This window comes from Bos mutus, chromosome 11 (assembly GCF_027580195.1).
Source record: "Bos mutus isolate GX-2022 chromosome 11, NWIPB_WYAK_1.1, whole genome shotgun sequence".
In the NCBI taxonomy this organism is placed as follows: Eukaryota; Metazoa; Chordata; class Mammalia; order Artiodactyla; family Bovidae; genus Bos; species Bos mutus.
Window position 1 is genome coordinate 102,651,024 of NC_091627.1, and position 23,525 is coordinate 102,674,548.

The window sequence follows — 23,525 nt, forward strand, 5'->3', positions numbered from 1 at the left end:
CTTTTTGATTATGCTGGAGGCTGGTTTACTCCTCTCATGTAGTGACACCTGTTACCAAAACTGTGTTTGATTATGGTGTCCAAAATGTGATTTACTTGTGTATTTATTTTCAGTTGGATGCCAGATCAAGATTCAGGGGAAGAAAAGGATATTGATACTACTATGTTGAAACCAAGATGGATACAAGAAAGGACTCTGGTCATTAATCCAGAGAAGCCAAAATAAGAAACATACTTTTTGTTACATCTGTTCAGGTGGACCAGTTTTTTCCTCCATGAAACAAGAAAATGGATGAGTTCTGGTTTTCAGTAGGTATAAATGATTCCCTTGTTCTAAGTTATTCTTAGAATAAAAATTCAATTGAATAGTTATGAGCTGAGAACATAATAGATGTGTTTTAAGAATTGTTCTGAAGCACAGGGAATGGAAAGATTGTTAGTTTCCAACTTGACTTCTCTACGAGATGACACAAATTTGTGCATCCTTTGTCAGTACTGTGGAGGCCAGGGATGGGACTGTGAAAATCAACATGCAGCCTGATGAGAAGATATCCGTCTGGAAAGTTTAGGGTAAAACTTTCTTTTATTCAGATTGTACTATTTAGTTCTAAAATAAATTGTGTTTGATTGCTTGGTGAAGAAATGCTTCCCCTGCACTGATTCATTCAGTAACAACCTCAAAACGTTAATGCCACTCATTAGGCAAAGCTGGATCCAAATCTGGGACTATGCTGCCAGGCCTTCTGGCCTCCTCTCCTGAGTGTTTTTCTGTTTCCTGACCTCATTTTTAGGCTGGCCCTCTCTCCATAATGGGGAAGAGGCCAGTGTCCCCCCAAAGCACACATCCTTAAAGTCTGTGATCCCAAAAGAAGAAAGATAACCTCCTTTTCTGGGGTCCACTAATCAGATTCCACAAAAGAACTGTTGTCTTCTCTGGAACAACTGCCTTTGAATTGGACCAGTCCCTGTGGGAAAAGGAACAGGACCCCATGATCTTGGCCAGGGCTGGGTCTTAGGCACTGTGTTTGGTAATTCATGTCAGAATCACCTTGGTTGAGTGGTGGGCCTTTATCCTAAAAGGAAAGGATTCAGAGCAAACTGAAACAGCAGGTGTTGACGTTAGAAGGCAAGACTGAAAATTATGAAATACTTGAAAAAGTTTACAATCACAGTGATTTTATTCCAGTCACATAATACAGTAGAGCCAGATATGAATCCAAGTTTCTAGTTTTATTTTCAGGATTGAAGACCGATGGAAGAGCCGTTGCTTCTTCATAGATCTGCAGTTCACTGGAGTTAGAACAAGCAAGGTGTTCTGTAGCTCTTTGCTTTCTTAAAAGTTCACCTAAAGTGAAAATTCTGTTATCAGCACTGGTCCTTGCTGCAGAACATCACTGAGGTCTATTTTATATATTATTCATTGGTAAAGAGAAAATGATAGATTTTTTTCAATAAATTTTTGTATATATCTGTTTAAGTGCCACAACTTTTATTAAAGGTTAAGTTTGTTAAGAAACTCAGATTATGTTATAGAGCCCTATCTTTTCTTAGCTACAGCTTTTTTGAGAGCTTCACTGGGAGAAATTCAAATACCTTAAAATTCACTCTTAAAGTAAAGATTCAGCTTTTTTTTCTCTTAGTAGTCACAGAGTCATGAACCCATCACCACTGTCCAATTCCAGAGCATTTACACCGCTCCAGAGAGAAGCCCTGTCTCCATTAGCGGGCATTCCCTTCTCTCCTTGGGTACCCCAGTTCCTAGCAACCGCTTACACATTTTCTGTCTGTAGATTCACTTCTTCTGGGCATTTCATAAACTTAGAATTATGTAACATGACCTTTTGTGACTGGATTCTTTCTTCATGTTTTCAAGGTTCATCTATATGTAGCATCCATCTGTACTTCATTTCCTTTTATTGCTGAATAATATTCCATAATATAAATATACCACATTTCATGTAACCATTTATCAGTTGATGAATATTTGGGTTGTTTGTACTTTGGGGCTATTATGACTAATGATATGAACATTCATGAATGAATTTTATGTGGACATGTTTTATTTCTGTGTCATATGGTAACTCCAGCTTTAAATGATGAACTCCCAAACTTTTCCACAGTGGCTATATCATTTATATCCCCACCAGCAAATGTAGGAGGATTGCAGCTTCTCCATATCACCAACAGTTGTTATTTTTCATATTTTTGTTTGTTTTTTATATGATAACTATTTTTAAGTCATTTTTATTTTTTGAAAATTTTATTGGAGTATAGTTGATTTACAGTGTGCTGTTGGTTTCACGTGTACAATCAAATGACTCAGTTGTGAGTGTGTGTATATATTTCCCTTTTGTAGGTTTCTTTTTCCATATGTGCCATTACAGAGTATTGAGTTCCCTGTGTTGTACAGTAGGTCCTTATTATCTGTTTTATATATAGCGTATGTGTATGTCCATCCTAATCTCCCAGTGTATTCCCTCCCCCCTTACTCCCTGGTAACCGTAAATTTGTTTTCTACAACTTTCTTTTTTAAAGCTGAGTTCATCTGTGTCAGTTAAGGTTCCGCATATAAGTGCTGTTTGTTATTCCGCTCTAGTGTTGTTTGTCTGCCTCTCTTCATTCAGTATGACAGTTCCTAGGACCATTCACGTTGCTGCAAATGGCCTAGCTCTGTTCTTTTTCTTTGGCCAAGTAATACTCTATTGTATATATGTGTCTCATCTTCTTTATCCACTCCTCTGTTGATGGACATTTAGGATACTTCCACATCTCGCCTATTGTAAATAGCATTGCAGTGAATATTGGGGTGCATGTACGTTTTTGAATTATGATTTTCTCCAGATACATGCCCAGGAGTGGGATTGCTAGGTCATATGGCTGCTGGTGGTGGTTTAGTTGCTAAGTCGTGTCAGACTCTTGCTTCCCCTCTGTCCATGGGATTCTCCAGGCAAGAAAACTGGAGTGGGTTGCCATTTCCTTCTCCAGGGGTTCTTCCTGACCCAGGAATCGAACCCAGGTCTCCTTCATTGCGGGCAGATTCTTTACCAACTGAGCTACAAGGGAAGCCCTGCTAGGTCATATGGTAGCTCTGTTTTCAGTTTTTTAAGGAATCTCCATAGTAGCTGTACCAATTTACTTTTCCATCAACGGTGTAGGAGGGTTCCCTTTTCTTCATAACCTCCTCCAGCATTTATTGTTTCTGGATGGTCATTTTGACTGGTATGAGGTGATACCTCATTGCAGTTTTGATTTCATTTCTCTAATGATTAGTGATGTGTTGAGCATCTTTTCATATGCTTTTTAGCCATCTGTCTTCTTTAAAGAAATGTTTTTTTGGATCTGTGTTTTTTTTTTTTGTTTTTTTTTTTTAACTGAGTTGCTTGCTTTTTTGATATTGAGCTATTTGTACATTTTGGAGATTAATCTCTTGTTGATTCCTTCACTTGCAAATATTTTCTTCCATTTTGAGGATTATCTTTTCTTTTTGTTTATGGTTTCATTTGCTATACAAAAGCTTTTAATTAGGTCCCTTTTCTTTATTTTTATTTTCATTACTCTAGGAGGTGGATTGAAAAAGATCTTACTGTAATTAATGTCAGAGTGTTCTGCCTATGTTTTCCTCTAGGAGTTTTTAGTATCTGGCCTTGCATTTAGGTCTTTAACTCATTTTGAGTATTTTTGTCTGTGGTGTTCATTCTTTTACATTTGCTGTCCGGTTTGCCCAGAACCACTTAGTGAAGAGACTGTCTTTTCTCCATTGTATACTCTTGCCTCCTTTGTCATGGATTAGGTAGCCATAGGAATAAGGGTTTATCTCTGGACTTTGTACCTGTTCCGTTGATCTGTATTCCTGTTTTTGTGCCAGTACCATACTATTTTGACTGCTCTAGCTTTGTAGTCTGAAGTCAGGGGGCCTGATTCCTCCAGCTCCATTTTTCTTTCTCAAGATTACTTTGGTTATTCATGGTCTTTCATGTTTCCATACAAATTGTAAAATTTTTTGTTCTAATTCTGTGGAAAATGCCATTGTTAATTTGATAGGGTTTGCATGGAATCTGTAGATTGCTTTGGAGGGTGTCATCATTTTTACAATATTGATTCTTCCAGTCCAAGAACATGGTATATCTCTCCATCTGTGTGTATCATCTTTTATTTCTTTCATCAGCATCTTACAGTTTTCTGAGTACAGATCTTCTGCCTCCTTAGGTAGGTGTTTTATTCTTTTTGATGTGATGGTAAATAGGATTGTTTCCTTGATTTCTCTTTCTGATCTTGTTATTAGTGTATGGGAATGCAAGATATTTCTGTTAATTAATTTTGTATCCTGCCAGTTTATCAAATTCACTGAAGAGCTCTAGTGGTTTTCTGGTAGCATCTTTAGGATTTTCTGTGTATAGTATCATGTTATCTGGAAAGAGTGAGTTTTACTTCTTCTTTTCCAATTTGGATTCCTTTTATTTCTTTTTCTTCTCTGATTGCCATGGCTAGGACTTCCAAAATTATGTTGAATAAAAGTGGTGAGAGTGGACATCCTTGTCTTGTTCCTGATCATAAAGAGATGTTTTCAGTTTTTCACCGTTGAGAATGATGTTTGCTATGGGTTTGTTGTATACGGCCTTTATTATGTTGAGGTAGGTTCCCTCTATGCCCCCTTTCTGGAGAATTTTTATCATAAATGGGTGTTGAATTATGTCAAAAGCTTTTTCTGAACCTATTGAGATGATCACATGGTTTTTATTCTTCAATTTCTTGATGTGTATATCTCACAACATTGTATTTATACAACAATGTTGTATATCTGGATCGATTTCCAGATACTGAAAACTGCATCACGGGTATAAATTCCACTTGATCATAGTGTATGATCCTTTTAATGTGTTTTTAGATTCAATATGATCATACTCTGTTGAGGACTTTTGCTTCTATGTTCATCAGTGGTATTGGCCTGTAATTTTTTTTGTGATATCTTGGTCTGATTTTGGTTTCAGTATGACGGTGGCCTTGTATTGGTAGAATGAGCTTGGGAATGTTCCTTTCTCTGAAATTTTTTTGGAAGAGTTTCAGAAGGGTAGCTGTTAACTCTTCTTTACATGTTTGATAGAATTCGCCTGTGAAGTCACCTGATCCTGGATTATTTGTTTGTTGGAAGATTTTTAATCAGTTTCAGTACTTGCGATTGGTCTGTTTGTATTTTCTATTTTTTCCTGGGTTTAGTCTTCAAAGGTTGTAACTTCCTAAGAATTTGTCCATTTCTTCTAGGTTGTCATTTTTATTGGCATGTAGTTGCTTGTATTATCTCTTAAAATGCTTTGTCTTTATGTGGTATCTATTGTAACTTCTTTTTCATTTCTAGTTTTATTGACTTGAATCCTCTCCTTTTATTCTTGGTGAGTCTTGCTGTTATTGTTCAGTCGCTAGGTTGTGTCTCTTTGTGACCCCATGGACTGCAGCACGCCAGGCTCCCCTGTCCACTGTCTCCTGGAATTTGCTCAGATTCACGTCCATCGAGTCAGTGATGGTATCTAACCAACTCATCCTTTGCTGTCTCCTTCTCCTTTTGCCTTCTCTTTTCCAGCATCAGGGTCTTTTCCAGTGAGTCAGCTCTTCATATCTGGTGACCAAAGTATTAGAGCTTCAGCTTCAGTCCTTTCAATGAATATTCAGGATGGTTTCCTTTAGGATTGATTGTTTTGATCTCCTTGCAGTCCAGGGGATTCTCAATAGTCTTCTCCAACACCACAATTCGAAAGCACCAATTTTTTAGCACTCAGGCTTCTTTATGGTCCAACTCTCACATCTGTACGTGTCTACTGGAAAAACCATAGCTTTGACTATACGGCCTTTTGTTGGCAAAGTGATGTCTCTGGTTTTTAATACACTGTCATGGTTTATCATAGGTTTCCTTCCAAGGAACAAGCATCTTTTCTTTTTTGAAGTGTCTTTTAATTTCATGGCTGCAGTCACCATCCAGTGATTTTGGAGCCCAAGAAAATAACAGTTTCCACTTTTTCCTCTTCTGTTTGCCCTGAAGTGATGGGACCTGATGCCATGATCTTATTAGCTTTTTGAATGTTGAGTTTGAAGCCAACTTTTTTACTCTCCTCTTTCACCCTCATCAAGAAGCTCTTTAGTTGCTCTTCACATTCTGTCACTACAGTGGTATCATCTGCATATCTAAGATTGTTGATATTTCTCCTGGCAGTCTTGATTCCATCTTCTGCTTCTTCCAGCCTGGCATTTTGCATGATGTACTCTGCATGTAAGTTAAATAAGCAGGGTGACAACTCCTTTCCCAATTTTGATCCAGTCTGTTGTTCCATGTCTGGTTCTACCTGTTGTTTCTAGACTTGCATACAGGTTTCTCAGGAGACAGGTAAGGTAGTCTAGTATTCCCATCTCTTTAAGAATTTTCCACAGTTCGTTGTGATCCACACAGTAAAAGTCCAGGAAGCAAAGGTAGATGTCTTTCTGGAATTTTTTGTGTGGGATCCAGCAGTGTGTGCCAACAGTGGATGCTGCCAGTTTGATCTCTAGTTCCTCTGCCTTTTCAAAACCCAGCTGAAGGTTTATCAGTTTTCTGGCTGAAGGTTTAATTTCATCTTCTCAGAGAACTAGCTTGTAGTCTCATTGACCTTTACTGTTTTCTTTGTCTCTATTTCATTTATTTCTGCTCTGGTCTTTATGATTTCTTTCCTTCCGCTAATTTGGGGTTTTGTTTGTTCTTTCTGTGGTTGGCTTTAGGTGTAAGTTTAGGTTGTTTATTTGAGATTTTACATGTTTTCTGAGTAACATCGTATTGCTGTAAACTCTCAAACTTGCTTTCGCTGTGTCCTCTGGGTTTTGGATCGCAGTGCTTTGTTGTCACTTGTCTCTACGTTCTTGATTCCCTCTTTGACGTCTTCAGTGATCCATTGCTTATTTGCTTTAGCCTCCATGCCTTTGTGTGTGTGGTTTTTTTTTTTTTTTCCTGTAATTGATTCCTAATCTCATAGCGTTGTGGTCAGAAAAGATGCCTGATACAATTTCAGTTTCTTTAAATGTACCAAGACTTGATTTGTGACCCAGGATGTGATCTGTCCTGGAGAATGTTCTGCGTGCACCTGAGAAGAAAGTGTATCCTGCTGCTTGCAGATGGAATGTCCCATAAGATATCAGTTCAGTCTCTCTGGTCTAGTATGCCATTTAAGGGTTGCATTTTTTATTAATGTTCTAGCTGGATGATCTGTCCATTGGTATAAGTGGGGTGTTCAAGTCTCCCACTGTTAATGTGTTACTGTTGATTTCGCCTTTTATGGCTGTTAGCATTTGCGTTATATATTGAGGTGCTCCTATGTTGAGTGCAAGAAAAAAACCCATATGTATGCTGTCTACAAGAGACGCACTTTAGACCTAGGGACACATATAGACCGAAACTGAAGGGATAGAAAAAGATATTGCTTGCAAATGGAAATCAAAAGAAAGCTGGAGTAGCAGTACTCACATGAGACAAAATAGACTTTAAAATAAAGACTGTTACAAGAGCTAGGGGTTTCCCTGGTGGCTCAGACTCTGGTAAGGAGTTTGCCTGCAATGAGGAGACCTGGGTTCCATCCCTGGGACGAGAAGATTCCCTGGAGAAGGGCATGGCAGTCCACTGTAGTATTCTTGCCTGGAGAATTCCATAAACAGAGGAGCCTGGTGGGCTGCAGTCCATGGGGTCACAGAATTGGACACAGCTGAGTGACTAACACACGAGAGATAAGGACATTACGTAATGATCAGGGGATCAATCCAGCAAGAAGAAATAACAATTGTAAATATATACGTGCACCCAACATAGGAGCACCTCCCTGTACTTTTCACCCTTTCGATTGTGGTCGTTCTACTAGATATGAAGTGGTATCTAACTGGGATTCTGACCACCATTTCCCAAATGGTTAATGATATTCACATGTTTTTGTGTGCTTATTGGCCATTTGTATGTCTTTGGGAAAATGTCTGTTCAAATCCTTTGCCCATTTTTCAAGTGAGTCTTTTTATTGTTGAGTTGTAAGACGTTATTTTATACATTATGTATACAACTTACTTAAAGACAAATGACTGGCCTTTGAAAAACACATGTTTTCTCCCAGTTTGTGGTTTATCTTGTTTAATGCTGTCTTTTGGAGCACAGTTGTTAATTTTGATGAATTCCAGTTTTTCTTTTTGGTGTATCTAAAGGAAGCCTCTGCCTATTCCAGGCTTGTGAAAATTTATTCCTGTTTTCATCTGAGTGCTTCATGGGTTTGGCTTACATATGGGTCTATGATGCATTTAAATAATACCTAGTACCTATATTTTAAATTTCTAGTTGTGGTAAAATGTACATGATGGAAAATTTACCATCTTAATCTTTTTAACAATTTTGTTTCTTTTTGGCTGTCCAGGGTCTTCGTTGCTGCTGGGCTTTTCTCTGGTGGCAAACACAGTCTGCTGTCTAGCCGTGGTACATGGCTTCTCGTTGCAGTGGTTTTTCTTCTGGAGCGCAGGCTTTAGGGTGCGTGGGCTTCGGTTGTTGTGGCTCCCAGGCTCTAGAGCACAGGGTCAGTAAGTGTGGCGCACTGGCTTAGGTTCCCGAGGCACGTGGGGTCTTCCCTGACCAGGGATCAAACTCAAGTCTTCTGCATTGGCACTCGGATTCCCCACCACTGAGCCACTAGGGAAGCCCTCAGGCATGTTTTAGATTGTAGTTTTTTACACACGTATCCAGTGAGAGAGGCCAGGATCAAGAGGCCTGGGAGCTGGGAGCCCTCAGCCACAGTTCTGGCTCTGCCGTCAAAAGCTCTGGGGCTCTAGCAAGTGCCTCCTGCTGCCTCAGTGGTGTCCAACTCTTGTGACTCCATGGACTGTAGCCCACCAGGCTCTTCTGTCCATGGGATTTCCCAGGCAAGAATACTGGAGTGGACTGCCATTTCCTTCTCCAAACCGTTTTTAAGGAAACAGTTCAGTAGTGTTAAGTAATTCACCTTGTTATGCAACCAGTCACCAGAACTCTTCTCATCTTGGAAAACAGAAACTCTTTACCAATTAAACAGTTCCCCATTTCCCTGTCCTCCAAGTCTGCTGATGTTGAGCACTGTTTTGTCATTTCAAGTGTTTGTTAGCTGTCTGTAGATCTTCTCTGGAGGAATGTCTATTAAGGTCTTTGCCTTTTATATAAAAAGTGTTGCTTGATTTTTTTTTTTAAATTCTAGTTCTTTTCATTTTCTAGATATTAACTCCTTATCACATATATGATTTGAATATATTTTTCCCACTTGGTTTCACTCTGTTGGTTGTGTTCTTTTGATGTGTAGTTTTTTGATATAGACCAGTTTATCTGTTTAATACTTTTGTTGCCTGTGCCGAGAAATAATTCCAGTCCAAGAAAGCTCTTCCCCTAAGTTTTCTCCTAGGAGTTGTATCATCTTAGGTTTAGGTCTCTGTTCCAGTTGAGCTGATATGTGTAAGGTCAGGGTCCAGTCTCAGCCTTTTGCACGTGGACGTCCAGTTTTCCAAACACCGTTGACAAGACTGTTGTTTCCTCTTTGAATGGTCTTCCTCCTTGTGGAAAGTTATTTGCCCATCAGCGCTAGGGTTTATTTCTGGGCTCTTTATTCCTTTGCACTATGTGTCTGTCCTTATGCCATTGCCACACTGATTTGATTATTGTAGTTTTCTGTTAAGTTGAAATCAGGAAGTACAAGGCCTCCAACTTTGTTATTTGTCAAGACTGTTTTGGCTGTTCAGAGTCCCTTGAGATTCCATGTGTATTTTAGAATGGACTTTTCTATTTCTTAATGAATTCCAATGGGATTTTGATAGGGAATATTTTGAATCTCTACACTTTGAATAGCATTGGTGTCTTAACAATACAGAGTTTTCCAATCCATTCATATAGGATGTCGTCTCATTTATTTCTGTCTTTAATTTCAGCAACATTTTGTAGTTTTCGAGTATACGACTTTTATGTCCTTGATTGGGTTTATTCCTAATTATTTTACTCTTTTTGATGCAATTGTAAGTGGAATTTAAAAAATTTTTCAGTTTTCATTAAACGATGGATTAACAGGTAATTTTTACTGTTAAATATATCAGAAAAGTCAATAAGATGTTGATTTCTTCACTAAGGTGTAGTTGATTCACAATGTTTTATAAGTTTCAAGTGTACAACACAGGGATCACAATTTTTATAGATTATAAACCCATTAAAGTTTTTATAAAATACTGGCTCTGTTCTCGGTGCTGGACAGTATATCCTGTAGTGTATTTATTTTATGCAAAGCAGTTTGTACTTTTTCATCCACTACCCGTCTTGCTCCTCCTCCTCCTGTCGCCCCAGGGATAACCACTCGTTTGTTCTCTATTATATCTGTAAGTCTGGTTGTTGTATTAATTCATTTTATTTTTTAGATTCCACATATAAATTATACAGTATTTGTCTTTGTCTTATTTCATTAAGATTAATACCCTCCTGGTTCATCTACCTTGTTACAGATAGCAAAGTTTCATTGTTTTTTTATGGCTGAGTAGTATCATGTATATATATCATGTCTTTATCTATCTGTTGATGAACACTTAGGTTGCTTCCATAGTTTGGCTATTGTAAATAATGCTGCTAAGAACATTAGGGTACATGTATCTTTTCAGATTAGTGTTTTCATTTTCTTTGGATATATACTCAGGAGTGGAATTGCTGAGTTATATGGTAGTTCTACTTTTAGTCTTTAAAGCAGTCTCCATACTATTTTCCATTGTGACTGCACCAGTTTACATTCCCACCAGCAGTGCACAGGAGCTCCCTTTTTTCACATCCTCACCAACATGTTACTTGTGTTCTTTCTGTAGATGCCAGTCCTATCTTAAGGTTTTGATTTGCCTTTCTCCGATGATGATTACTGATACTGAGCATATTTTCATGTGCCCGTTGGCCACCAGTATGTTGTCTTTGGAAAAATATCTATTCAGGTTTTCTGCCCATTTTTAAAGCAGGTTATTTGTTTGTTTGATGCTGAGTTGTAGGAGCTGTTTATATATTTTGGATATCAACCCCTGCTTGGTCATATCATTGTCAAGTATTTTCTCTTGTTCAGAAAGTTGTCTTTTCATTTTGTCGATACTTTCCTTCTAATTGGGTCCCATTTCTTTATTCTTGTATTTGTTTCCTTTGCTTTAAAAGGCAGATCTAGAAAAGTATTGCTAGTTTGTCAAAGAGTGTTCTATGTTCTAGGATTTCTTTTTTCTATGGTTTCCGGTCTTACACTTAGGTCTTTAATCCATTTTGATTTTATTTTCGTATGCAGTGAGAGGAAGTGTGCCGATTTCGTTCTGTTGCATGAAGCTGTCTGGTGTTGCCTTTTGCCCATTGTGGATCTTGCCTCCTCTATCGTGGGCTGTGTGACCACACGTGTGGGGTATTTCTGGCCTCTTCAGCTCTACTGTGCTGTGTATGTTTTGTGCCATCATGTTTCAATGACTGAATCTTTGTAGTATAGTCTGAAGTCAGGGAGTATAACTCCAGCTCTGCTACTCTTTCTCAAGATTGGTTTGGCTATTTGGGGTTTTTTGTTTCCCTATGAAGTTTAGCATTAATTGTCCTGGTTCGTGAAAAATGCCATTGGTACTTGGATAAGGCGTGCTCTGAGTGCGTGACTGCCTTGGGTAGTGTGGTCACTTTCGCAGTATTCTTCCAGTCCGTGAGCAGAGTGTACTGTTCCATCTGTTCGTGTCTTCAGGTCTTTCCTCACTGTCTCACAGTTTTCTGCCTCTTATCTCCTCAGTTGGATTTATTGCTAGGTATCTTACTCTTTTTGATGCAGTGGTAAATGGAATTCTTAAGTTCTCATTCTGAAAGTTCATTGTTAGTGTAGAGAAATATAGTTCTGTATGTTTTTGTCTTGCAGCTTTACTGAATTCATTGGTAAGCTCGAGTAGTTTTTTGGTGGTGTCTTTAGAATTTTCTATATATAGTGTCATGTCATCTGCAAACAGGGATAGTTTTACTTCTTCCTTTCCAATTTAATCTCTTTTTATTTTCTGTTTCTTGTCTGGTTGCTGTGGGTAAGACTTTGAATAGTATTTTGAATAATAGGTGTGCATTTTTCTATTCCTGATCTTAGAGGAAATACTTGTAGCTTTTCACTGTCAAGTGTGATGTTAGCTATAAGCTTATGATATATGGCCTTTATTACATTGAGGTTATTCCCTCTGTAGCTACTTTGCAGAGAGTATGATGAATGGTGTTGAATTTTGTTAAAAGCTTTTTCTGCGTGTATTGAGATGATCATGATTTTTTTGGTTTTTGGTCATGTAATTTTTATTTTTCAGTTTGTTAATGGGGTATGCTACATTGAATGATTTGCAGACAGTGGACCATCCTTGCCTCCCAGAGATAAACTCCATATGATCATGGTGTATGATCTTTTTAATGTGTTGTTGAATTCAGTTTGCTGTTTTGTTGAGGATTTTTACATCTGTTTTCATCAGTGATTTTGACCTATAATTTTCATTTTTGTGATATCTTTGTCTACCTTTGGTATCAGGGTGATGCTGCTGGCTAGAATGATTCTGGAAGCATTCATTCCTCTGCAATTTTTTGGAACAGTTTGAGAAAGATGGGTGTTAACTCTCTTCTAAATGTTTAGTAGAATTCACCTGTGAAGCTTTTCTAAATGTTTAGTAGAATTCACCTGTGAAGCCATTTGGTCCTGAACTTTTGTTTTTGGGAGTTTTTATTACTGATTCAACTTAATTACTGGTAATTGGTCTATTCATACTTTTTATTTCTTCCTGATTCAGTCTTGGGAGATTGTATATTTCTAGGAAATTTTCCATTTCTTTTAGGTTGTCCATTTTATTGGGGTATACTTTGTGGTATAGTCCTATGACCCTGTGTATTTCAGTGGTAAGTTGTAATGTCTTTTTTCTCTTATAATTTTATTGATTTGGGTCTTCTGTCTAGATGAATCTGGCTAAAGGCTTATCAATTTTGTCTTCAAAGAACCAGATCTTAATTTTATTGATAATTCTTTTTTTCTTAGTCTCAGTTTCATTTATTTCTTCTCTGATCTTTATGATTTCTTTCTATCAACTTTGGGTTTTGTTTTTTCTCTGGTTCCTTTAGGTGTAAGGATAGATTGCTTATTTCAGATTTGTCTTATTTCCTGAGATAAGCTGTTGCTATAAACTTGCCTCTTTAGAGCTCCTTTTGCAGTAGCCCGTAGATTTTGGATCACTGTGCATTTTGTTTGTTTTCCATTTATGTTTTGCTTTCCTCTCTGATTTCTTTAGTGAGCCATTGCTTATAGCAGCATATAGTTTTGCCTCTACGTGTCTGTGTTTTTTTGCAGTCTTCTTCTTATAGTTGATTTCTAGTCTCATAGAATTGTGGTCAGAAAAGATGTTTAGGGGTTTTAATTTTCTTAAATTTGCCAAGGCTTGCTTTATTGCCTAGCATGTCATCTGTCCTGAAAAATGTTCCATGTTCTCTTGAAAAGAATGCATTCTCCTTCTCTTGGCTAGAATGTTCTAAATATATTAAGTCCATCTGGTTTAATGTCATTTAAGGCCAGTGTTTCCTTATTGATTTTCTTTCTGGATGATCTGTTGATGGAGTTGAGATATAAAAGTCCCGACTGTTACGTTACTGATGATGATTTGTACCTTTTTGTTAGATACTATCTTGGGTGAAAAGTGAAAACGTTAGTCATTCAGTTGTGTCCAACTCTTTGCGATTCCGTGGACTGTAGACCACTAGACTCCTGTCCATGAGATTCTCCAGGCAAGAATACTGGAGTAGTGGGTTGCCATTCCCTTCTCCGGGGGATCTTCCCAACCCAGGGATCGAACCTGGGTCTCCCGCATTGCAAGCAGATTCTTTACCATCTGAGCCACCAGGGAAGCCCCTCTTATCTTGGGTGCATATATAACAGTTGTTATATCTTCTTGGTCTCTTTGTCATTATAAATGTCCTTCTTTGTCTCTTGTTAGTCTTCATTTTAAAGGTTTGTGGGGGCCTGGCGTAAGTACTGCTACCCCATCTTTGTTTTGATTACCATTTGCATGAAATACCTTTTCCCATTTCCTTTCTGTCTGTGTGTGTCTATAGTCAGAAGTGTGTATCTTATAGGCAATGTATATATATTAGGTCTTGTTTTTCTATTACTCAGCCACTCTTGTCCTTTGAAATTGGAGGATAATTGCTTTACCATGTTGGTTTCTCCTAGAGCAGTTAAGAATCAGCCGTAAGTATACATGTGTCCCCTCCTGTGAAACCGCCCTCCCACCCTCCACCCTACCTCACCGCTCCTGGTTGTCACAGAGCACCAGGTTGAGCTCCCTGTAGTATACAGCAACACCCCTTAGCTGTCTGTCTTACATACAGTCATAGGTTTCGGTGCTCCTCGGCCTGTCCCACCCTCTCCTTCCCCTGCTGTGTCCACAGGTCTGTGTCTGTCTCAATGTTCCTGTTCTGCAAATAGGCATGTCAGTACCATTCTTGTAGATTTCCATATATGTGTGTGTGTGTGTACAATAATGTGTTTCTTTCTTTCTGATTTACTTCACTCTGTATAGCAGGCTCTAGGGTTATACACCTCACTAGGACTGACTCAAATGTATTCATATTTATGGCTGAGTATTCCATTGTATATGTACCACATCTTTATTCATATGTTGACAGACATCTAGGTTGCTCCCAGGTCCTGTTGTAAACAGCCCTGCAGTGGACATTGGGGTACATTTATCTTTTTGAATTATGATTTTCTCAGGGCATATGCCCAGTAGTGGGATTGCTGGGTCATGTGGCAGTTTTAGTTCTAGTTTTTTAAAAAAAATAAAATTTATTGGAGGTTAATTACTTTACAATATTGTATTGGTTTTGCCATACATCAACATGAATTAGTTCTAGTTTTTAAAGAAATATCCATCACTGTCTTTTAATTGGAGGATTTAGCTCATTAGTTGTTTGGGGATTGTTTTCGTAGTTCTTTTTTGTTCCTCTTCCTTCTTTTGTTTTCTTCCCTTGTGATTTGACGACTGTCTTTAGAGTTATAATTCCTCTTTTTTTGTGTGTATGTACATTATTTTATATATGTTTCTAATCTCATAAATTCAAAGGCATTGTAACTAACCCTACATTTTGTTCCTCTCCTCAACAACTACCAGTTTTCATATTTTAAATATTTATATAACCAGTAACTACTTATTGAGGATACAGATGGTTTTACTACTTTAACCTCCTACTAGCTTTGTACATGGTTAACACATTATTGACTAGAAACACATTAATATATCTTTTGTTACCCAAAGGTTACGGACTGACCAGAGACATTTCAACATTTACTTACATAACCAATCACCAGCCACAGGCATTAGTTTCTGCAGAATTTCCCTGGTCAGTAAGGTGTTAATTTACTGACTTTAGCAGTAAGCTTTTTCCTTTTGTGACTCTCATTTTTCTCCTCCTAGCCTTTTCTTTTTCACTTAGAGAAGTTCTTTTAACATTTCTTATAAAGCTGGTTTTGTGGTGCTTGAACTCTTTAAATAGCTTTTGCTTGTCTGTAAAACATTTGATCTCTCCATCAAACCAGAATGAAAGCTTTGCTGGGTGGATTATTATTAGTTTGTAGGCTTTTCCCTTCTATCACTTTAAATATATTGTGCCACTGCCTTTTGTCTTGCAGAATTTGGGGCCTGTCCACTGGGTGTGTGAGGCTGGTCCCAATAAGAGTATTTTTATAATTTATCGATTAACTATACAGTAGGTCACGTATAAGCAGCATCCAGATCAGTGGGATACTGTCTGACCCCTCAGTAATGCCTGACATTCTTCAGAGACCCTCTTGCTCACCCCCAGAGAAAACCACTGTCCTGGTATTTGTCATGTATGCTGTTAAGCTTGCCTTCTCCCTTGAGCCTGTTGAATTTGATTCCTTATATTTAGCTATTATATAGAGAAAAGCAATAGTCTAGTAATGAAACAGGTAAGATTTCAATTGATCAAAAACATCTTTCCCTTCAGTAAACTTTTTTGAGTAGCTCCTGTGTGAGGCATTATACTTGCTGTTGAAACTCAAAGTAACATGCTGGACAAAGTAAAAGGTAAGTAACATGATGAACGTGACATGATGAATGAGATATGCATCATATAATAGGTATATATTCAAGACTGACTAGAGGAACTTTTTTTTTTTAAGGGTCAGCTCATTTTGTGGATAGAAATTACCGTAAAAGAGGGCAATCTGTCTGAAATGGGCCTTGAAAAGAGGAATAAGAAAGCTGAGGGGAAGTGGTCTAGATCAGAATGAACTCAAGACAGGGACCAGGGCTGTGACTATGTGGATGGAAATTATGGGATGGGTTGAAGAGACAGGCTCTTAGTGGCTGATGGGAAGGGGAGGTCATTTATCCTAGGAGAGCTCAGCTAGTCTGGAGGACAGAATGTGAGTTTGGTGTTGACATGCTGTGTTTGGGACACCAACGAGACACTCAGGTGGAATGGCTGGCATGTGGTTGATATTCAGATGAGTCTGGGCAGAGTCTAGGATAGATCTGGAAATGTAAGGGTCATTAGCAAATTATTCGGTAACTGCTTACCAAATAATTGGTAATTTATTCTATATGAAAAACTAACAAGATTTTTCAGGAGGAGCATATGAAGTGTGACAGAAGAAACCGAGGGACCACCACAGTGCTGGTGATAGGTGGAGGACAACAGCCGATGGGAGTGAAGAGGGCTGGGCAGAGTAGAGAGGAGCAGGAGCGGGAACCACAGAGGCCCAGAGCGAGGGGAGCATTAGGGAGGTGGGGCGAAGTGCCACACCCTGCCTTCCTCTCTGACACAGGCAGGCTCCTCCTCACTGAGAGCGAGCACATTTCCTGTTCTCCTCAGCCTGGCTGGTGTGTGTGAAAGGGTGCAACAGAGAGTGATGAAATGCAGACCTGCCTGGACTGGCCAAAAAGGCCCACTGGAAGCCCGGTGCAGGAAGCGGTCAGTGCCAAGTAATGCAGAAGCCCAGAGGGTGTCCGAGGTGGGGGCTTGGGAGTGTGGAATCTGTGTCAGAGCCTAGGTAGTGAGAGCGGTAATAAAAAGAAGACAAAGTTGTTACCCATTTGCCCAACCTCAGACTGGGGAGAGGATTCTCCCCTGAGTGGCACAGGCTAAGCTGTGGGCGCAGGAGGCACCCTGTGTGGCTCCCCTCACAGCGCCCTGCTGCAGTTCAGGACACAGCAAGGCCCCCACCTGCGCTCTCCACGGGACGTCACCATCTGACGCCCAGACACACTGTGGGCTGATTCTTGGGCCGACCCGTGGCTGTCAGCACCCGCAGTCGGTATAAGCCAAGCACTGGATGCTCTATTCTGGCCGGGGCTCTTTTGCTTCCAGGATCCTGTTGGGAGCATGGCGTGTGCTAAATACAAGTTTCCATCTCTCCAATCACTCCCCCCTCTAGTGCCTGTGCTGCTGGGTGCTCGGGGGAATTAAAGGCAAATCTTACCTCAAGGCAGATCTTACCTCTGAAGGACTGAATTTTCATTTTTGTTTTCCTTACTCAAATACTCAATTTGATCCACTGTAAATGTACTTACTTCCTGCTTTTGGAAAGGGCCTCTGAGAGGAGGTACATTTAAAAGTATATAGAGTCATCACCAGCTGTAGGGCAGCCCTGCCCTCCCTCTGGGCAGCCCCCGTGAGCAGTATGGGGCACGTCAAGCACCCTGAACTGTGCTGTCTCCCGGAACTTTGTGCTTCTGGACTAGGGTTCATATACTGCAGAGCAGTAACTGCAGTAAAAAAAACTTGAGGCTTGTAAGGGAAGACGTTTGGAGGAAGGAAGCATTGGTTCCCCTCCACATGGAGAGTTTCACGAGGGCTTCTTGCCAGAAGGTGCTGCCCCCAGAGGATGTCCAGACGTGAGGCCCGGCCCTTCCACTGGCGCAGCTGCTGGCGCTCGCCAGCCCAGAACAGAAGGCAGCGCTGGGAACTCTGCCGCCTGACGGGGGGGTCACCCTGTGCAGGAAGCGAGACCTCACGACTACAGCACAGGAGTGTGAGGCTGGGGGTGGACACTGCAGGGAGCTGTCAAAGATGGTTCCAACTCGCTGGTTGATGTTTCAGCAAAGCACATAGCATGTAAATTGGTGCAGCCACTACGGAAAGCAGTGCAGAGGTTCCTTAAACTGAAAATGGAGTTACCATATGAGGCAGCAATCCCACTCCTGGGCATGTATCTGGAGAAAACGAATTCAAAAAGATACACGCATCTCAGTGTTCACTGCAGCACTGTTTACAATAGGTTGCATGGAAGCAACCTAAATGTCCATCAGCAGATGAATGGATAAAGATGTGTGGGGGCGGTGCGTGTGTGTGTATATACACACACACACAATGGAACACTACTCAGAATAGAAAAGAATGAAAGAATGCCATTTGCAGCAACACGGGTGGACCTAGAGAGGATCAAAGTCAGACAGGAACGTATGTCACCTATATATGGGCTCTAAGATACGGTACAAGTGAACTTAGAAATAGGAACTTCCCTGATGGTCCAGGGCTTCAGGCTCCATGCTCCCAAAGCAGGCGGCCCGGGGTTTGATCCCTGGTCAAGGAACTAGATTCTACATGCTGCAGTGCAGCCATAATTTTAAAAGCGTGCACAGAGAAACACTCTCTCAGACATATAAAACAGACCTGTGGCTACTGTAGGAGAGGTGGGGCGAGGGACAGAAGTTTGGGATTAACATATACACATTACTATATATAGTACAGTGAACTATATTCAGTAACTTGTGAAAACCTCTAGTGGAAAATATGAAAGAATATATATACACAGATACAGGACTGAGTCACTGTGCTGTATACCAGAAAATAACGCAACATCGTAAATCAACTGTGTCAAAAAAGTTTTTTAAAAAAGGAGACAGGTTGGAACAGCCTTCAAGAAAGTAACAAAAGGGCGGGCCCTTTCAAAAGCACTGTTTCAACAGGACTGTTTATGTCCTCAGCAAAGTTACAAATGGGAACTCCCATCAGCCAGTTCCTCTTAGCTTCCTCAGATCAGAACCTCCATGGTCACTGCCCCTAGAACCAAGCAGCCCGGCTGAACCAAGTCACCCACTACAGGCTGGAATGGAAGCCTGGGGTGGCATTGAGGAGGGGCAGCAGGAAGTGCCTGGTGACTGTGGCCAGTGGCTTACAACTTCTACCTTCTCTTTAAAGAAGCAACGTTCGGGCTGGCTTAGAGGGAGTCATGCTGACTACAGCAGATAGAACTCACGCCTTGTGCCAGAAATCATCCCAGATGAACCGCTCTAAATGTAAAGCAAACCATCAAAGTTCTAGAAGTAAGAACAGGCAAATATTTTTTACATAACCTCAGTATCAGAGCAAAGGCAGGAACCATAAGTGGATTTCAACCGTGGGTGTGCAAGGAGACGAGCACACTGGCCTCCCGCAGTGAGAACACAGCATGGCAGCCTCTTCGTGGACGAGGATGGGGCCAGTGGTCACTTCACTGGGGAAGCCAGGACTCATTTCAGAATAAGCAGCAAAATGAAAAGACAGGTATGTACATCATCACACAGTATGTTTTCACTTCTCTAGACCCCTACCTGGACTTCCCCAGTACCTCAGCAGTGCAGGAGACGTAAGAGCTGGGGGTTCGATCCCCGGGTCAGGAAGATCCCCTGGAGGAGGGCACGGCAACCCACCCCATTATTGCCTGGAGAATCCTGTGGACAGAGGAGCCTGGCGGGGAATGGTTCATAGGGTCACAGAGTGTCAGACACAGCTGAAGCAACTTAGCACACAGACCCCTTACCATCAATGAAACCAAAAGACAATTGACAAATAGGTTTTTTAAAAAACTGCAAAATACGACAAGAATATAGTATTAAAAACAGTCACGTGAAAAAGACCAACAGTCGAAGTTACAAAAGTAGAAGCATGAATATAGTATGAAAGCTGTTCAGTTTCAGAGTAATCAAAGAAATAGAAGTGGAACAAGGTGCCATCTCCAGCTCCGACGAGAAAGGGAAAGGCTGGTGTTCCAGGTGGTAGGTTAATTAATGTTCTGTGAGTACTGTGGTAATACTAAAAGTCCAAAAATTTCAGAACGGTTAAATTATTCTTTAGCTGTACATTTCTACTGCTAGGAATCTGTCCGAGGGAGATCCCAGGCAGGTGTGCCAAGCACAGGGTGCAACAGTGAGCAGCGAGACCACGGGGCAGCACTTTAGCGAGTCACAGACGGACTGCCAGCCGCCCACACTCGTGGACATGGGAGGATACGTGCAGAGCTAGCTGGCGCTCAGAAAGGCGTGGTGCCAGCCCCTCGCCTCTGCCCGCTGTGTCCACGCTGAGCACAGATCTCAGGAGACCTCCTGTCTCCTGCTGGAGGTGTAAAGGGTTTTGTCTCTCATACTTACTGTGCACACGTCCATCTTGTGGAGGGCACGGTGGCCTTGGCTTACATGGCCTCGGTTTCTGGGACAGGAGGGCAGAGTAGCAGGGCCTTGAGCTCACCTCCTCTCATGAGCACACCCAGGCCACAACTGCCTGCTGAATAGCCATCAGTAAAAAAGACCAGAACCTAAAAAAGATACTCCACAACCAAAGTAAAAGAAGGAGCCTCAATAAGACAGGCAGAGAGGTACACTAGCAATACAATTAAACCATATCCCTGGTGGTCAGGCCACAGTTTACACACTGCAGAGGTTCCCCCGCTAAGAGTGAGCGCTGAGCCCCAGGTCAGGCTCCCCAGCCTGGGGCTCCAGCTTTGGGAAGAGGAGCCCCCAGAGCATCTGGCTTTGAAAGCCAGCAGGGCTTAGCTGGAACTCCACTCTCACAGGGTGCACACAAAATCTGACATGCAAACAGGGCTATAAACGAGAATTTTCATGTTTGTAGACACTCAATGCAGTGCCCATCGGTGATGGTCCAGCCAGGTGCTGGCCCCAGAACCATCCTCAGGTAACAGAATGACTCAGGCCGGGTTTCATGTTGTCAGTTGTTTATTATTTGTCATTCTAAAGACTCGCACATTTATAGCATACATGGCTTTGAATGAGCTAAGAATATATAAAACAGTAACTATATGTTTATTAATACTGTCCAAAACAAATAAATAAAAGTACCTTAATGCACTAAGGTTGGCAAATACAATTGTGTAAGGACAAAACTGTATTGTATAATGTTTGTACATGTTTTAAAGGAAACCAGAGGCAGCTGAGCTGCAGACGCTTTGACAGAACCCATCTGAGTTTTCGGTACGTCACAACATTTCTAAGTGGGGGCCTTATAGGGAACACTGGCTGGAACCCCTATTTTACAGAGACCTGGACCACTGCCTGTCTTCTGCCGCGGGAAACTCAAAGCTCCCGTGTGACCTGAGGAGCCGCGGCTATCGCGGTGAGCAGCATGGCCCCCCTCGGCGAGCATGCCCAGTGCCGCTGGGAGACCCACGGTCACACAGGAGCCAGGGAGTCACACTCAGGTGGAATACTGCAACCAGAGTATCTTCTATGTGATTAGCCAAGTCTTAGACTCTTCTGGTGATCGATAATATGTAGACAAAATTAGGAGAATATTCACAAAAAGGTGCCACATGCAAAACTGCAAACAGATGACACAGCATTTGCTATATTCCCTTTTGATAAATGCAGGTAATGCTCTTCAGACCAAAAAAAAAAAATCTGAAAGTTATATGAATAACATTAAAAATTCAAGGGAATTTTTTTAAAACGTAGTGATGTTAAAGTGAGTAAAGATGGAAATGTAGAGCTAACCAGACAATGAAATGGTGAAAGTGAAAGACTAAATCTGCCATCACAAAGCCGTCTTTGGACGGGGATGGACACGGCGGGAGAAGCTGACACCAGCGGTACAGTGGGCTTGCTGGGCAAGTTTCCCTGCCTCTGTGTGCCTCACTGACCCGCCCTCCACACCAGTTCACACTCACCAGTGGGCGTCGGCAGACAGCAGGCTCCGTGTGTGAACTGACCTGAGGAGGAGGGGGTCCGGGAGGTCACCTGGTTTCACCCGTACCTGATGCCCACCCTGCATCCCTGCACAGGGTGGTCTTGCCTGTGCTCTCCAGGCCCGAGTCTGTTACCTGTTGCCTGGTGGCATTTCTAAGGGAGCCCAAAGAATAACATTTAGAATTTCAGACACAGGAACTTCCTAAGGGTTCACAAATCTTTAGGATCAACATCATGAATATGTGCCACATGTATTTCTTTTACAGCCTTTTAAATAACATGTAAACATAATAATGATAAAAAAACAATTGATAAAACATAAACTAAGAAAAAAACTCTGCTCTGTGCAGATGACTCATCATCTTAGAATAGATGACCAAACATAATTTTCTATGAAATTCCTAAGTCTTATGGCCCATTAATCCCTTTCAAAATCTCATTTCAGGAGACAGTTCAACGTTCTCAACAGCCATCTTACATAATAGACGAGTAGAGGGTAGTAACAATTATTGCAAACCTAAAGACACTTTCATCAGACATTCAAACATGATTGCATTATCTTCTCGAAGGCCAAAAAAATTGAGAAACCCACCAGAGACCTACTTGTAAAATATTTAGGTGTCCACTGTCTCTATGCAAAATTCCCCATTGTTGACTGACAGGCATCAGACATACCACATGAGCGGTCCTGCGCTCTGGGGCCAGGGCTAGAGACAGCTGGCCTCACCACCTCCCCAGACACCTTGTTCCCTAAGGGACAGTGGTGACCCCACCGTGGGTGGCTTTGCAGATGCTGTCTTCTGACACATCTTACAGCCTTTCCTTCAACTGCTGGTTCCACCTGTGTAGGCACTGGCAGGCTGATGCACAGATGCACTTGCCCTGCCCACGTGAGACAGCAAGCTGCTTTTCCCAAAACTTCCCTTGAACAGTTCACATTTAGAGGTCTGCCCAGGATCCAATCATTTAAACTACTGTTTACTATTTTCCATGGGGATTTTTAAAAAGTAGGTTGTAAATCAATGTTCAAGTTGGAATTACTCAGTAGAAAAATAAGGTGAGCAGCTGCCTAAGTGTGCATTTTAAAAAGTTTCAGCATTTCAGATGCACCTGGCTTGGTTCATACAGGTAACTACTGATATCCGTGTGGTGACGGCTGAAGGCTACTTGAAGGGGCAGTTGTTACTATCCACGGCAGTGAGCCCGACAATACCTGCTATGGATTCCAACGCAAAAAAACACATGCTCCATAGACTCTTTAGTGAAATATTTTAAAAACACAAAAGTAAAAACCAATCCTTCAGGTCTTCTTGAAGAATTCATGTATAGACTAGAGGGCACCCACGTTTATTACGGAACAGCTAATGAGAGGAGACCGTGTGTTCATGTTTCAACTTTTCCGTAAGTCCCTTCAGGAGGCCTGTAATGCTTGGGGAAAGCCTTCAGCTGCAGGGAATTAAACGCATATTTGCGACTTCCAACATTCTTCATTGTATTTTCTCTTCGACAACCCTCACTGGGGAAAAAAACAAGCACAAGAAATGATAGCAG

At 41.1% G+C, this 23,525-nt stretch overlaps 2 protein-coding genes across 7 annotated transcripts in view; one reads left to right on the forward strand and one right to left on the reverse strand.

Annotated features, from left to right (window-relative positions):
• Nucleotides 1-2,029, forward strand: part of COA5 (cytochrome c oxidase assembly factor 5) — a 35,492-nt gene extending 33,463 nt beyond the window's left edge. The window contains exon 3 of the mRNA XM_005909841.3: nucleotides 114-2,029. Within this exon, the coding sequence (XP_005909903.1) occupies nucleotides 114-155 (42 nt within the window). The 3' untranslated portion in view covers nucleotides 156-2,029. The remainder of the gene's footprint in view (nucleotides 1-113) is intronic.
• Nucleotides 2,030-20,990: 18,961 nt separating this feature from the next.
• The window catches only part of INPP4A (inositol polyphosphate-4-phosphatase type I A), a 118,744-nt gene continuing 116,209 nt past the window's right edge, over nucleotides 20,991-23,525 (reverse strand). For all 6 annotated transcript variants that reach the window (XM_070379987.1, XM_070379996.1, XM_070379992.1 and 3 more), the window contains one exon: nucleotides 20,991-23,490. In XM_070379987.1, coding sequence (XP_070236088.1) covers nucleotides 23,358-23,490 — 133 coding nt within the window. In that variant the 3' untranslated portion in view covers nucleotides 20,991-23,357. The remainder of the gene's footprint in view (nucleotides 23,491-23,525) is intronic.